Below are 14331 nucleotides of genomic sequence, written 5' to 3'. Positions count from 1 at the left end.
ATAGAAGAAAAATAAGGGCCCTCTGTGGGCAATACTTTAAGTTCAAAATATCATATATAGTATTGTTTTAAGTAGGATTTTCTAAAGATGTAAGAAATGCTGTTTTTTTATTTACCGAATCACTAACAAAAAGTAAGATAAATGTAAATTTTTCATTACAATTCATCAAGTAAACTAAAAACCAGTATACATTATGATCAAGTAGGCTTCATCTCACAGATGCAAGGCTGGTTTTACATTTGCAAATCAATTAATGTAATACATCATATCAACAGAGATAAGATTAAGAATTATATAATTTCTCTGGATGCTGAGAAGGCTGACAAAATACAACATCCATTCATGTTGAAATCAGTAGAAAAAATAGGAATAAGAGGAGCAGTCCTTAAAATAATTAAAGCCATAAATGACATACCTACAGCCAGTATTATACTAAATGGAGAAAGAATAGAACCATTTACCTTATTATCAGGAACAAGACAGGAATGCCTACTCTCTCCACTTCTCTTCAGTATGTGTTGGAACCCTGATCCAGAGCAATAAGACAAGGGAAGAACATCAAAGGTATCCACATAGAGAAGGAGGAAATTAAACTATCCCTATTCGCAGATGACATGATCCTATACCTGAACAACCCAAGAAATTCCACTCTCAAATTCCTAGAACTAATAAACCACTTGAGCAAAGTGGAATACAAAATCAACCTTCAAAAGTCAGTAGCCCTGCTGTACACCAACAATACACAAACAGAAGGAGAAATCAAGACCATGATCCCATTTGCAATAGCCCCCAAAAGAATAAAATATTTAGGAATTAACCTAATCAAGGATGTAAAGGAATTATATAATGAAAACCATAAAGCCTAAAGAAAGAAATCAAAGAGGATACCAGGAAATGGAAAGACATTCCATGCTCATGGATAGGGAGAACCAACATGGCGAAAAGGGTCAGAATACCAAAACTGATATACAATTTCAATGCAATCCCCATCAAACTGCTGGCAGGAATGTGGAGAAAGAGGAACCCTACTGCACTGCTGGTGGGAATGTAAACTAATACAACCAGTGTGGATGGCAGTTTGGAGGTTTCTCAAAAAAACTAAAATTACACCTTCCCTACAAACCCTGCCATACCACTCCTGGGCATCTACCCTGAGCATCTCAATCCAGTATATGGTAAGGACACCTGCTCAGCCATGTTCATCTCTGCACTATTCACAATAGCCATGGGATGGAAACAACCCAGATGCCCCACTTCAGATGAATGGATGCAAAAAACATGGTACATATATACAATGGAATTCTACATGGCCACCAGATAAGAAAAAATAATGGCATTTGCTGGGAAGTGGATGAAAGTAGAGAGAATCATGTTGAGTGAGATAAGTCAAGACCAAAGGAACAAAACGCTCCTGGTCTCCTTGATATGTGGATATTAGATCCAAACAGTACAAGAGCAATGACTCAATATTTAGGTACTCAAGGTTATTGACTTGGTCTTGGAGATATAAACATAACTACATAGACATAAAAATCCATGAAGTGATAAATACTCCATAAAAATAATGTTATATAGATCAATATGTATCTATGACATACAAAGTCTCAGCTAATTTTAATTATATTTTAAAATTTATGTGCCAGTATTACATATAGAGATTCCCTTCTTAAATACTTGTTTGTGACATTGGAAACATGATGTAAAAATCAGTGTTAATAAAATCTTTTAATTAAAAAATATACCATCTGTTTAATTTTTCATATTGTAAAAGGAATGCAAACCATTATCTGTTACTTAGGCAATAGAAGTGGAAATGAATAGAAGTGGAATGAGCGGAAATCCAATGAGAGATGAAAATTAATAAAAATCCTTCTGCACTCACATCTCAATGGCCAATTGAAATATTTTCAAGGCCTCCACCTTCTTTCACTGTGACAAATATCTGGTCCCTGTTTAACTGAATTCATAGCTGTCTCTCCTATATGTATGAGAACCGGACCATGTTGAGCCACAGCTGGCGTGAAAGAAGAGTTGGTTCCAAAGGTAAACAGACAGGTGGATGTTGGAAAAAGCAAGTGGTAGAATAAAAAATGATAAATATAATTCATAGAAAATTTGAGTGAGGAGGTTGGAAGTTTTATGGATGCAGATATCATTGAGAAACCAATGAAACTGTAACATTCTTGTCCATTTTAAAATCAAAGTTGATCTGTCTATTATAGTGCCTACCCAGTAATTCTAATAATTATCAGTACGGCAGCTTCTCAGTGGCAATAGATACACATAATAGCCATTCCAATAAATGTAGTCAGAGGCATTACTTACATGATCTGTTGTTAGTGCAGCACATGGATGGTAATGATCAAAACAAATATCATCATTTTTTACTGAGCAGATATACTTCTCTAAATCATTATATCTCTCTCCATAAAGCACTGAAAAAATGAACAGCAGGATTTTTCTAATTAATAGAAAGGTAAGGACTGGAAAAAATTAACAATAGAAAATAAAAATAATTAATAGCCGGCCACAGTGGCTAACACCTGTAATCCTAGCTACTCAGGCTGCTGAGATTTGTGGATCATGGTTCAAAACCAGCCCAGGAACTAAAGTCCTTGAGACCCTTATCTCCATTTAACCACCAGAAAACCAGAAGTGATGCTATGGCTCCAGGGGTAGGGCAGTAGCCTTGAGCTGAAGAGCTTAGGAACAATGCTCAAGCCCAGAGTTCAAGTCCCACAACCGACAAAAATAATAATAATTATTAATATAATAATTAATGTAGATGAGTATTCAACACATACCAAGTCTAACTTTATGTGATTGTTTTACTTGCAAGTCATTTTGGATGTGACTGCCAGCCTTCATTTTGGAAGCACTACTTGATTTCATCGCACCATCCACTTTTTTCCAGTAGTGTTTTACTGATTGTAACCAACTTAAAAAACAAAGTCATAGATTATTGAAACAGAAAATGGAAAAAAACATTTACATGAAAAATCAAATTGGTTAAGGGAAGAAAATGACATGTAACTTCAAACTCATACACAAGGGGAATCAACTCTCAAGTCAAACCATCTACAATTAAACCCTAGCTTCCTGTTAGCCGTGGCTTATGGTTAAGTCACTTCATCTTTCTGTGTTTTGTTCCCCCCATTTAAAATAAAACTACTAATAAGAGTAAAAGTAACAGAAGTAAAAGCATTATTTGGTCATACTAATAATGGCTATTGTAGAAAATCATAAAGCTTGCATGAGCTTAAAGAAACTAATATAAGCAAAGCACTTAGAATAATGAGTGATATGTAGGGAGTACTAAAAGGTCAGTTGCTATAGATGCTGTTAGGCGGGAAAAGTCAAGTCCAAGGACAAAAGAAAAAGAAAGGAAGGAGGGGAGGTGAAGGGAGATGAAGGGATGGAAGAGAGGAGTGAAAAAAGAAAAGATGTCTAAACTTTTTTTTTTTGCCAGTCCTGGGCTTGAGCTCAGGGCCTGAGCACTGTCCTTGGACTTTCTCAAGGCTAGAGCTCTACCACTTGAGCCTCAGCACCACTTCTGGCTTTTTTCCTATATATGTGGTACCGAGGAATTGAACCTGGGTCTTCGTGCATGCTAGGCAAGCACTTTAACCACTAGGCCAAACTCCCGGCAAAAGATGTCTAAAGTTCTCTACAAATTGAGACAATCACTTAAGTTGTATGGGCTGAGTGAACCATTCTATCACTTTACTTTTTGGTCTCTTGGTAAAGCGCACTCAAAATAACAGATGTCTATGATGTCTCATAGATCTGAGGGAAAATTTCCTATTTAGTTGTACATATGGCTCAGGCAGATCTTGACATTTCTTTATCGAAAGTGGTCAGCCCCTATCAGAAAGTGCTAGAGAGAAAGTGCCTTGAAGATACACAGAGAAGTTATGAATTAACCAGAAAGTTATGAAATGTGTCAACACAATATAAAAAGTATATACAAACTATATATATTCAAGATAGGCAAATAGTGTGTCCAACATGGAACTCAATTCCTACTTGACGAGGTGTTCTGGGTTACTTATAGTAGCTGAAAGAGCCAAAAAGGGACATCGTATCATGACGAGAAGATGCTCCCAGATTTCTGCTCCAATCTCCCCACCAAGGCAATGAACCTAGTACCAAAAGAAACAAAAATCAATTTAAAGCTAGATTTTAAAATACCAACTGAAAATAACACTTGAAACCATCCCACAGTGTGATAACATGCACAGGGTTTTTTTGTTTGCTTGCTTGTTGTTGTCAGTTATGGGGTTTGAACTCTGGGTCTGGGGACTGTTCCTGAGTTCTTCAGCTAAAGGATAGTGCTCTTCCACATTTTTTATTTTAAATATAAATCATCATACCCATTACCTCCCAGTTCCCTGGCCTAGATTTAAATAGGCATTGAGAAGATGCAGTCTATAGAATATCTTGGCATGAATTTTCCTCAGTTCCCCCTTCAATTCACCAACAAGTCCTCTTTCTTTTACTTTCAAAGCTTCATGTCAGCACTGTGCATTTGATTCCATGTTTACTGAGTCACCGTCACAGTTCAAGGATGTTTCAACTGTCCACTGTCAACCTTTAAAATGTTCTTCCAAAGATAAACTTGAGCCTGCCATGAGGGGCTCACAGCAGTAATCCCTGCTACTCAGGAGAGGGAGATGTGAGGCTGATGTTTCAAAGCTAGCACAGGCAGGAAAGTTCATGAGACTATGATCTCCAAAAAAAACTACCATCCCAAAAGCCAGAAATGGCACTGTGGCTTAAGTGGTGGCGCACTCACATTGAGAAGAAAAACTCAAGAACTGGACCCAAGCCCAGAGTTCAAGCCCTAGGACTGACCAAAAGAAAATCAGACAAATAAGGATAAGCTCCACCTGCTGTTGTCCCTAATTGAATTCCCTTTCATTGTTCAGGGTACAAATACAATCCTTCTAATAAAATGCATCATGGAATCATTTGCTGTCTCCCTCATCCTTCCCATCCATACACATGAACCTTTTGTATACACCTTAAGCATACTGTCCCTGGTTAAGAGTTTTCATGCTAATTATTCCTTCTCCTTAGAATACTCTTTACCAATAAATAAGCACTGCAATAAAGAGTCTACCCTCTCCTCAACCTATGCAGTGAAATGTAAAAGCATTCCTTCAAAAAGACATTTCTGATCCTCATTCCAGAACTGCCCTCCTGAGCTACTCTATACACTCTTTCCACAGTATTACAAAGGTCACCTGTGTGCTTATTGTTTAAATTCTTTCTCAGGTGAGTTCATACCTGAATATTTCTAACACTGAAACAACACTTAGCACTGAAGGGCATTCTTCAAATATTTGCTGAATAGATATGTGCTGCCTTCAGACCAAAGACATAAACTGAATTCAGGCAAGATTTCCAAATGTGAACTGGTCTTTTGTCTTCCTTTCTTTTCACATTGTCTTTCCATAGGATACAGGAGTGTACCCTATAGGACTCCATTTAAAGGCAGAATCCTTCCATTGAATCTACTATTTGGAGAAAGTGCCTCTGAACTCCCATCAAGGCATCAGATGTCCTGAAGCATCAAAGACATAAGGGAGGTGGCTCTCAAGCCAAAAAACCTGAGATTAAATCTCAGCCCCCTAATGCTAGCTATTGGTGAAGATTTCCAGTCATATGAAACCCACCTCATCAAATATAACATATCTGATCCTCTTCACCCACTGTTGGCGGTGAGGAGCGAGCAGTAGAATTTCAAAGCAGGCAGGCACTGTAACAAGTACCTAAAAATAAGAACATGGAATGAGCTAACAATTTCGAGCACTTACCATGTAGTTAAAGTCAAAATCTATACATTAGGCATAGGAGTCCTGAATGTATCTGTTGAAAGTAAGATATAACAATACTTCTAAGAATTGGTTTCATTAACATTGTTACGCATTCATATGAAGCACACAATACTTCAATATTCTGAGTCAAATATGGTAAAATATCAAATTCAAAGTTTAAGTTCTTGTTTGAAGTGGTTGAAAGAATAAAGCCTCTGTGTAGCAAGCAGGAGGCCCTCAGTTCAGTCCCAGGAAGGAAGGAAGGAAGGAAGGAAGGAAAGAAGGAAGGAAGCAAGGAAGAAAGGAAGGAAGGAAGGAAGGAAGGAAGGAAGGAAGGAAGGAAGGAAGGAAGGAAGAGAAGGAAGGGTTCTTTTAAAAAGAAAGAAAATTTGATGCCCTTGTGGTCTGAGAGAGTGCAGGGAATAATTTCAGTGCTTCTGAATCTGTCCAGGTTTGTTTTATGCCCTAAAATGTGGTCTATTTTGGAAAATGTCCCATGTGCTGCTGAAAAAAACGTATATTGTGTTGTTGCTGGGTGGAATATTCTGCAGATGTCTGTTAGATCTAGTTGGTCTATATAGTTGTTCAGTTCTAAGGTTTCTCTGTTGAGTTTTTGCCTTGTTGATCTGTCCATAGGTGAGAGTGGTGTGTTAAAGTCACCAACAATCACTGTGTTTCGATCTGTGTATGGTTTCAGTGAAAGTAAGGTTTGCTTGACGAAGTTCGGTGCTCTGGGATTAGGTGTGTAGATATTTAGGATGGTTATGTGCTCCGGGAGGAGAGATCCCTTTGTTGGTATGTAGTAACCTTCTTTGTCTTTTCTCACTAGTTTTAGTTTGAAGTCTGTTATATCTGATATGAGGATGGCAACTCCAGCCTGTTTATGGGGGCCATTAGCTTGATAGAGTTTATTCCAACCTCTCACTTTCAAAAAATGTTTGTTTTCTTGAGCAAGATGTGTCTCTTGAAGACAGCAGAATGATGGATCTTGCTTTTTGATCCAACTAGACAGTCTATACCGCTTAATTGGAGAGTTAAGTCCATTGATATTGAGACTTAGGATTGAGAAGTATTTATTAGTTCCTGCCATTTTTAAAAGCTTTCATTAGGGCCTGGGTCTTGACAGTTCTTGTGGTACTTAGTTGGTATGATTTTTAGCTGCCATTTCTTTCTCTGTATTACCTTTGTGTTGGTATTCAATGTGTAGAACATCTGAGAATTTTCTGTAATGTTGGTTTGGTTGCTACATAATGCTGCAGCTTTTCCCTGGAATGGAATGTTTTTATTGTTCCCTCAGTTATGAATGAGAGCTTAGCTGGGTGAGGACCCAGATATTAAACCACAGACCTATGGCCACCTAATCTTTGACAAGGGAGCCAAAAAAAAATGGAAGAAAGACAGCCTCTTCAACAAGTTGTGCTGGCAGAACTGGTTAAGCACCTGCAGAAAACTAAAGTTGGATGCTTCTTTATCACCCTGCACTAGAATTAACTCTAAATGGATCAAAGACCTGGAGGTAAAAGCTGACACACTGAAAACTTTACAAGCAGGAATAGGAGGCACACTAGGCCTCCTTGGCACAGGTCGAAACTTTCTCAATAAGGACCAAGAATCACAACAAATCAGAGAAAGGCTGGATAAGTGGGACTGCGCTAAACTGCAGAGCTTCTGTATGGCAAAGGACATAGCTAGTAAATTAATTAGGAAGCCTACAGAGTGGGAGAAGATCTTCACCAACCAAACAACGGACAAAGGCCTCATATCTAAAATATATCAACAGCTCAAAAACTTGAATCACTCCAAAACTAATCTCCAAAGAAAAAACCATCCCATTAAAAGATGGGCCAAAGACTTAAAGAGAGTCTTCTCTGAAGAAGAAACAAAAATGGCCTGTAGACACATGAAGAAATGCTCGAGATCTCTGGTCACAAAGAAATGCAAATCAAAACAACTCTAAGATTCCACCTCACTCCAGTTAGAATGGCCAGGATCAAGAAAACTAATAACAACAGATGCTGGAGGGGATGTGGCCAGGAGGGATCACTACTACACTGTTGGTGGGAGTGCAAACTCGTTCAACCACTATGGAAAGCAGTATGGCAGTTCCTCAAAAGGCTAAACATAGAGCTCCCCTATGACCCAGCAATTCCACTACTTGGAATCATCCAGAAACAAGGGCATACTAAATCCACTAGCACAATGATGTTCATTGCAGCACTATTTACCATAGCAAAGATATGGAACCAACCCAGATGTTGATGAGTGGATCAACAAGATGTGGTATTTATCCACAATGGAATTCTATGCTGCTGTCAGAAAGAATGACATTGCCCCATTTGTAAGAAAATGGAAAGACTTAGAAAAAATCATAGCAAATGAAGTAAACCAGACTCAGAGGAACATAGGCCTAATAGTCTCCCTCATTTGTCCTAATCAGTAGAAACCTTGGGCTCTCCTAACAGAGATTTACAATAGAACCAAATCTAGAGACATTAGGCCAAATTGTATGACACTAAAGGTAAGGACCTCTATGATAAGGAAACAAAAGCCATATAATGAGTGGCTGTGGTCCTTAATGTACTATGTTTTCGCTCATCTCTTTTACCATCCCTTGGTTATCCCATATTTTTACAATTTTTTCACCTTGTTATCTGATATATTTTATATGTGCTTAATTGGTTATTTGAAACTGGATAGGGAAGGGGGGAAATCAAGATAAGCAGGAGGAGGGTGGGAGGGAAATGGGGACCATGTCATGAGAAAGGATATCCATGTTTGTGAAGTTATGCACCTTCTGTCTGGTGAATATAATGTATACCTTATATTAATCACAATAAAAAATTATTAAAAAAAGAAAGAAAAGACTTCTTTTAAATTTCACAAAAGTATAATTTCTCTAAAGACATTTGTTTTTTATAAATACAAGGAATTATATTCATCAGGCTTTATAAAGATGTTGGATTCTAGTCAAACAGATAAACAAGTGCTGTTAGATACTTTTATATCAAGCTTATTAATTCCCATATCTTACCTGACAGTTCAGGGCATCATGGCGATATTCTCTGGTAAAAACACCACAGAGGGCCACACCACTCGGCAGGCTTTTGGTATAACGGTGTTGGACAGTGGCTACCACTTGGTTCACAAGAGCCTAGTTGATGAGGAAACAAATACATTAGTGCTACCATGAACTATGTCTAGGAGAGGTCTCAGACAACAGGAACGGTGTGAAAGCACATCCTCCTGTGCAGGCTGAATGCTGACTCACCTCTCCTCTCAACCCATCTTTCTAAATACTGAACCCTAAAGTGCTCTCTTTGAGACACTGGATAAATCTAAAACTCGCTGATAAACTCCATCCTGAAGTATAAAACAAAAGTAGCATTTTTCACACAATGAGAAAAACAACAGCAACTACAACCATGAATCACATCATACTTTGGTAAGCAAGACTGGGAGACAAACTCTGAACCCACAATAGCAGGAAAGGCAGCAGAAGAATAGCCAGAGTACATGTGAACACTACCTTTGTGGGTGCAACATACACAACCACTCCTTCGTTGCTCTCTTTCAGCACTCTCTCCATGCAGTAATAGGAAGCATAGGTTTTGCCTGAGGATGTTGGGGCAACAATCACCGCTGACTCATAATTATCCACGATGTCGAGTAGCTCTCGCTGCAGCGATTAGAGAATCATTGTGTCAACAGTACAAGCAATGTGCTACCCAACAAATACTGAAATGCATTTCCAGTAGGATTGTCTAAGTCTCAAATAGAATGACTGGGAGCTCCAAACACAAACATATCTAAAGGAGGGCTGGGAATGTGGTCTAGTGGTAGAACACTTGCCTAGCCCTGGGTTCGATTCCTGGGTACTACCTACACAGACAAAGCCTGGGACTGGAGTTGTGGCTCTCAAGTGGTACAGTGTTAGCTTTGAGAAAGCTCAAGGACAGTGGCCCAGGCTTTGAGTTCAATCCTCAGGACTGGAAAAAAATATAAAGGAAAACATGAAGTATATCAAGAGAGAGAGACAGACAGACAGACAGACAGATTTCTAAGGTATAGCCAATGTGTGTTTTGTGGCAGGGCACAAATGGCTTCAGAGAAATCCCTAAGATGTCTGTTTTATTTTGTCAAAATCAAGATTCTATACCTAAGAAAATGTTTTGGTTTGTATAATAAGCATTCAGTTTCCCAGGACAGGCAACCATTCACAGCTATTTATTTTAAAGATTTTTACACAGGTGGCTGGGTACAGTGTGTAACTATCTGAACAACTGTCCGTAACATTCAACTCCAGAGATTTCTCTGGGCACAGTTCCACGTTTACACATGGGAATTCCTGTGACGTGGGCAATCTCAGCTCATGTGCTATAACTTGTATGGCACAGACATCCTTAACCTATACAATCTGTATGTGCAAACGCATCAGATTCCTCCAGAGAAATAATCTACCTACTAATTTTTACTTTCCATTATAGGAGAAAAAAATAACCTCCATTTGGTCTTTTGAATAATTAAATATGTTAGCTGACATAATGCAATAGTAAGAGCTCCAGGCCAGACAGAATAACTAGAACCAATTAATAAGAAACCCGAGAGTTCATATGTAATCAAAAAACACCAGCTCTGTTTGCACTGACACCATTACCTGCCAGGTGTCTGGGATGAAATCCTGCACCCGAGGATCAGGATCTTTTCTTTCATCTCGCACTAAATCACAACCCATATATTGTAGTTGAAAGCGAGCTGGCCCAATACCCACTGAGTATTTACTGTTTTTCTTCTTCTTTATGGCATCTGTATCCTATATGTGTGAAAAGACCATTTTGAAAGTGACTTTAAACTACAACATCATTTAAATAATTAAAATACTTATTAAAAAGTTCTTCCAATGTGAAAACATTTTGCTACATTTAAACTTCAGAAAGGCATTACCATTTAAGTGATCCTCTCCATTGGGAATGAACTAAAAGACATCATGATTTTCAAATAGTCGTTGTGGTATTTGTGTCCACAACCTGATAATTTTTTTTAAATAAGCAAATTATACTATAGTATAGAGGCATTTTCATAGAATTAATTAGAGCCTATGGGCCAGGAGCGTAACCTAGCAGTAGAGTACTTAACTAATATGCCTGAAGCCCTGGGTTGGATACCTTAGTACATACAGAGAAAAAGCCAGAAGTGGAGCTGTTGCTAAAGTGACAGAGTGCTAGGCTTCCTTGAGCAAAATGTGTCCAAGGACAGCACCCAGGCCCTGAGTCCAATCCCCAGGACTGGCAAAAAATAAGAAGGATTAATTAGAGCCTTTATGTTAAAGATCTATCACTTAATCTGTTTGGACAAATAAGTATTTTATAAGATTCCTAATTGTACATTATTTCAAAATGAAGCTATTGGAGTGATGAAATGATATGATTCTCAAAAACTTCTAAAAGGGATGACTGTCTTTGTAAGACAATTTTAGTATACTTAATAATCACTCCATTAAAATAGAGCTATTTGAAAATTATTACCTGGTTTGGGTATAAAGAACTTGCCAGCTCATCAAAACTCAAGTACTTGAGACACTTAGCTATAAACTTCCGATCTGTTTCTTGCAGAAGTTCTGAATATTTATCTATCAAGGAATGAATCCTTTTCATCATCTGAACAGCTATATTTAAATCTTTTCTGATATTGCCTTGGTAAAGAAAAAAACAGTAAGATCATTATTAAACCATCAAAATAATAAAATTTTATGAATCATCCAACAAACCAATCTAACTAAACTCACTACCTTTCTTGGCATTAATAAGGTCTTGGAATAAAGAGAAATAAAATTAAAAGTGTAATTAGCCAAACATATCATCTATATGAATTACTGCCAAAAATCATCATAGAAATAACATCATTAAAGCTGAAGTTTGTAGAAGTTTAAGGTGAGTAATAAATCTTCTGCCAGTTACTTTCATTTCCTTCCTACTGTGTTCAAACATTTTTATTATTTGCAATATGTGATTTAAAAATTTGCGATCATTATTGAGCCCTTCTGTTAGCATAAATAAGAATTTAGTATAATTGCAAGAGCCCTACAACTCAATACATTTTTTCAGTCTGCAGACCCTGAATCTAATCATTCTTGATGTTCTTCCCTTCTGTTAATCTGTTCATATTTACCACATCAGTACTCTTAGAAAATATTACCAAATATTCATTTGTCTTGATCCTCCAGTTCCCAAAACAAGCCAAAAGAAACATACCTTTGGCTTGACAGTGTTCTTTCCATGTTTTCAAGCAAGCCATTAATCCAACCATTTCCCCTTGAATTTTCACTGAATTACTTTTACACGATTTCAAAAAATCTTCCAACTTCTTTAGTCCTGAGTGTAAATTCTTTTTCATTTCTTCTTCGATAGAAAGTGACAAAGCATTCCATTTTTGCTCATCTTTTTGTTCTTCCTTAGCAAGTAACCTTTTCTTATTCTCTCTAGCGATTAATTCAGCCTTGGTCTCCTGCTCAAAAGGAAAGAAACAATTCTTGCAGCAAGTGGAAAATATTCCAAGATAATTTCACATGAATGTAGTGATATGTTTCAGTGTGGATGGATGATTTTGACCATCAGCCCATTCTTAAATAGGCATAAAAATGTCTATTTCTCACAATTAAGTTTCCTAAGAATAATTTTAATTAAAATTAAAAACTTAATTCAAGTTATGGTATAAAGGTGCTCTATAGGTAATTGTCTTCTGATTGGTATGGATTGTAAATGAAAGAATAAGTATAAGAATAAATATAATAAAGGAAACACCAAGTTATTCTTCTTTTCTCCCTCCATGGTAGAAAAGAATTACCCTTCCCTTCCATTTGCTATAGATATCTCTAACATGAAATCCTGACTCTCAGGTGCCCTTACATTTGTCAAAGCATTCATCAAAATGTATTATAGTTGCAATTTTAGTTATTATAGTTCCTCTCTAAACTGAGATCACTGAGAGAAGGTCTTGCCAAGAAACCAAGCGCTTAGTTGATAACATTTGAGAAATAAATCAGGGGAAAAAGCATTAAAAGAAAGAAGTAGATGAAAGGAATAGCATAAATCAATAACATTTAAGTTTTCCCAATCCTTAATTTTGCAAGTGGCTTCTCTCATTGAGTCCATAAAATACGACAGAGCCTTGGGCCTTGGTCATATATAATGCTCATTATTGTTGAAAATGTAGATTCATTAAGCCATTGGTAGGAAAATAGAAACTGCTAGGTGTGTTCAGTTCCTTTTAGATAATTTGCTTTATTTCTGATCATGAAAAGTGAGGAGACATATGAGAGAATCCTTTCAGACTTTGGCCACTTTTCTATTTTAGAACATCTTGCAGAAGAGAGGTGGGGAAGGAGGGAGGGAGGGAGGGAGGAAGGAAGGGAAGGAGAAAGAGAGACAGGGGTCAGGAGATTTTTGGTACTCTGAAATGAAAAAGTATATGCTTTATTCCAGACAATAAAATTGGCAATAAAAAGGAAGTGAAGATCATCACTATGATAATAAAACAATCACATAGAAGTTTTCTTTGCACTGATTAAAGCAAAAGTTTAAGTAACCTCCAATTCTGGTTGAATTTTGGAGGTAGTTCAAGGAGAGATGCTTCACATAAACATTTGCAATTATTTGTTAGATGTTACCTTGACTGGAATGTAAGAATTTTTAAATTCACAAACTAACAAACCAACTCTTCTCTCTCAAACTTGTACTATCTTTACTTGTTAATTAGCCAGAGGCCTGGCAAGGATATAGCATACTTTTTTGATCTTGCCAAAAAATATTCAGAAGACTAAAAAGAATTATCTCATTTAGAGGCTTCAGTTCTTGTCAGAACAGACCTCATCAGTCACTGGACTGATTTCATTTGATAAAATAGGCTGGAGACAGATGTCTTTGTTAGTGATTTGTTTTGTTAGACTTAATATTTAAACTAATTAAATTTAAGTTTAGTATTTAATAAATATTTAGTATTTACTAAATCTTCTATCTGATTTTTTAATGAAAATAACTGCATTTTCCTAATCTTGAACATTGAGATTCACAGGAATAGACTAAATCTTAAATCCCATTTTAAGAAAGTGGCATATCACCTTGCCCTAAAGTCACAAAGTAGTTCTAGTTGTAACAAGATTTTCCATAGTTAGACATGATTAGTCTCAGAAATATTCACCAGTGATTCACGACATGAAGTGATTAGTATTTATACCAAAAGTACTTTTAAATTCTCATTACTTATTCCTTGTATTTCATTCTCAATTTTAGGTCTTGACAAAAGGCTAGAAAGATATTCTATGGAACAAAAAGGAAAGTTGCAAGTATTTACCTTATTGTCTTCTCTAAGTAAATGTACATGTTTTTATTTGGGGAGAACTGCAAATATTTACCTTATTGTCTTCTCTAAGTAAATGTACATGTTTTTATTTGGGGAGAACTACTAATCACACTTTATATTAAGTTAGATTTTCTAAATAGAATAATATGTATGATTA

General features: G+C 36.8%; 1 protein-coding gene across 1 annotated transcript in view; it reads right to left on the bottom strand.

Annotated features, from left to right (window-relative positions):
* LOC150049336 (putative ATP-dependent RNA helicase DDX60) overlaps positions 1–14331 on the bottom strand; it is a 69769-nt gene that overhangs the window by 40078 nt on the left and 15360 nt on the right. Inside the window, exons 12-20 of the mRNA XM_090354215.1 lie at positions 12068–12320; positions 11342–11508; positions 10474–10629; positions 9346–9495; positions 8851–8970; positions 5679–5774; positions 4027–4142; positions 2805–2938; positions 2326–2435 (exon numbers count right to left, since the gene is read on the bottom strand). Of these exons, the coding sequence (XP_090210341.1) occupies positions 2326–2435; positions 2805–2938; positions 4027–4142; positions 5679–5774; positions 8851–8970; positions 9346–9495; positions 10474–10629; positions 11342–11508; positions 12068–12320 (1302 nt within the window). The remainder of the gene's footprint in view (positions 1–2325; positions 2436–2804; positions 2939–4026; positions 4143–5678; positions 5775–8850; positions 8971–9345; positions 9496–10473; positions 10630–11341; positions 11509–12067; positions 12321–14331) is intronic.

This window comes from Megascapheus bottae, chromosome 20, assembly GCF_031878675.1.
Source record: "Megascapheus bottae isolate mThoBot1 chromosome 20, mThoBot2.hap1, whole genome shotgun sequence".
In the NCBI taxonomy this organism is placed as follows: Eukaryota; Metazoa; Chordata; class Mammalia; order Rodentia; family Geomyidae; genus Megascapheus; species Megascapheus bottae.
The sequence above is the reverse complement of the archived record's forward strand: the minus strand, read 5'-3'. Positions and strand labels throughout refer to the sequence as shown.